General features: G+C 38.7%; 1 protein-coding gene across 3 annotated transcripts in view; it reads left to right on the top strand.

The window, feature by feature from the left end:
- The first annotated feature begins 6 nt into the window (after positions 1 to 6).
- rps6ka3b (ribosomal protein S6 kinase, polypeptide 3b) overlaps positions 7 to 2,299 on the top strand; it is a 48,162-nt gene continuing 45,869 nt past the window's right edge. For 2 of the 3 annotated variants that reach the window (XM_016278854.1, XM_016278852.1), the window contains exon 1: positions 7 to 388. In XM_016278854.1, coding sequence (XP_016134340.1) covers positions 326 to 388 — 63 coding nt within the window. In that variant the 5' untranslated portion in view covers positions 7 to 325. The remainder of the gene's footprint in view (positions 389 to 2,299) is intronic. The other variant, XM_016278853.1, reaches the window with a different exon arrangement.

Raw genomic sequence — 2,299 nt, 5'->3', positions numbered from 1 at the left:
AGAGAGAGAGAGAGAGAGATCAGGGGCACGGTCAGCATATTTCTATGGAAACGCTGCACTGACTGACAGAGGTGAGAGGAGGAAAAGGAGAGAGAGATCAGGGGCACGGTCAGCATATTTCTATGGAAACGCTGCACTGACTGACAGAGGTGAGAGGAGGAAAAGGTGGTTGCGCTTTCGGATGCGTTACGCACGCAACGGATTCCCAGCTCTCTTCCCCTCAGTGTCAAGAGCGCGGAAACAAACAGGCACAATCTCTTCAAAGTAGCTCAGAATTGTTCTTTTGAATCTGATTTATAAAAGAAGGAACCTCCAAAAAGTCAAGATGCCCCTGGCTCAACTAGTTGACCCTTGGCGAAAGATGGCAATCGGGAGTGCGGCGAGCGAGGTGAGTCTCCACCGTATATAAAGGTTTATTATATCACTGATATATTAATTATAAAAGCATTACTTCTGTTTTTAGAGGCCATTTCTGTGTGTCGTTGTTGTACAACCTGTTCCAGATCTTTATCTGTATATCTGATGTTGGGGATTAGCGCTTATAGAGTAGCCTATGTCCCGTGTTATGTCTGTGCGTAAATGCTTTTAAAACGATCCGATTGCCGAAGGCCTTTTACATTTTTTTTTCTTTTTTGACTCGTAGCTACTTTGTAAGTGGCATATGAGTTCACATTGATCACTGTGCTTTGTTAAGGGAGACTTTAGTTTTAATGAACGAGACTACGTGATGTTCACAGATCTAAGATCAGATAAGTCTGATTCATACCTGTGCTGTGTTGATGACAGATGAATGATGAATCGGTCAATCAAAGGGAATTTATGTAAATCAGTTTATTTAACCTGCTTAATATATTAATAATAATAATAAAAGTGTGTGCATGTGTGTATATATATGTGTGTGTGTATGTGTGTGTGTGTGTATATATGTGTGTGTGTGTGTGTGTGTGTGTGTGTGTGTGTGTGTGTGTGTGTGTGTGTATGTGTATATATATATATATATAAAAAATTATATTCACATACTTGGAGTTATGAGATCAGGCAGATACAAAATTCTTTTTTTTCTTTCATTTTTAGGTATTAACATAATTGTATTCTACATAATTCAAATGTGAATATGAATTTCTTTCATAATTTACTCACCCACAATTTTTCCAAACATGTTTGAGCACAAGGAAATGTTAGTGGCTGAGGCTATTATGCCTATTTTATTTTTATTTTCCATAGAATTTTCATTTTAAGTGAACTGTCCCTTTAAGGGGCAACATTTTTTCCTCTGAAATAATTTTTATGGGTATTTAAGGATTTTAAGGTATTTTTCTGCTATTCATATAAAATGTTTCTATTGAATCAATTAATTGAAACGGTCACTAGAGTGTATGACCCACTAGATAAGCCTAAAATGGAATATTCTACGATATATCAATTGTTAGATAACATGTTTAAAATCTGAGGAATTTTAGGCAAAATGTTTGTTCCTGTGGCTGAAAGTACATGATTCCAGGGGGTTATTTTACCAAGTTTTAACATGTATTTACTGTAATGACATGAGGCAGATACAAAAGATTGTACAAAAGATATGTTTCCCGGGAATTCTAAAGAGCAATTCTACATAATTCAAACGTGAAAATGGAAAACATTTTCATCATTTAGGCCTACTCACCCACAAATTATTTCAAACAAGTTTGACTTTTTTTCCTGTTTGTGGAGCACAAAAGGAGTCTTGCCCATCTCCATTTCTTATTCCATAGAATTTTCATTTAAAGGGGTCATATGATGCGATTTAAATTTTTCCTTTCTCTTTGGAGTGTTACAAGCTCTTGGTGCATAAAGAAGATCTGTAAAGACTAACATCTCAAATCCAAAGAGATATTCTTTATAAAAGTTCAGAGTCAGCCACACCTACCTAAAACGGCTCGTTCTAACACGCCCCCACATATCTACCTCACTATGTGGGAAGATTTGCATAACGCCGCCCAAATGTTCATGCAAAGAAAGAAGGCGTAACTTTTATTCTCACTGTAGTATTGTTGACGCTGCAGCCATGTCATGAAGGCGCTGTGTGCTTCATTGTGAAAGCGAAACTACTTTGTTTGGTCTTCCAAAAGAGGACAATATCCGCTTCGTCATGCCTAGAGCTGATCTGTGCTGGTCGCTGAGGGAATACATCAACTTTCACTGTGGACAAAGCAGAATCCAGCCGATGTCCGTCACATGTGGTTGCCGCTCATTCGTCGCATCCGCCGGGCGCGCCGTTCTCGACCCCGCCGTTTCAGCTCACTCTATCCCGGCCTCAGCGCAC

This window comes from Sinocyclocheilus grahami, unplaced genomic scaffold, assembly GCF_001515645.1.
Source record: "Sinocyclocheilus grahami isolate Dianchi unplaced genomic scaffold, SAMN03320097.WGS_v1.1 scaffold126.1, whole genome shotgun sequence".
NCBI classification, from domain to species: Eukaryota; Metazoa; Chordata; class Actinopteri; order Cypriniformes; family Cyprinidae; genus Sinocyclocheilus; species Sinocyclocheilus grahami.
Note: the sequence above shows the minus strand (reverse complement) of the source record. Positions and strands in the feature narration are given on the sequence as shown.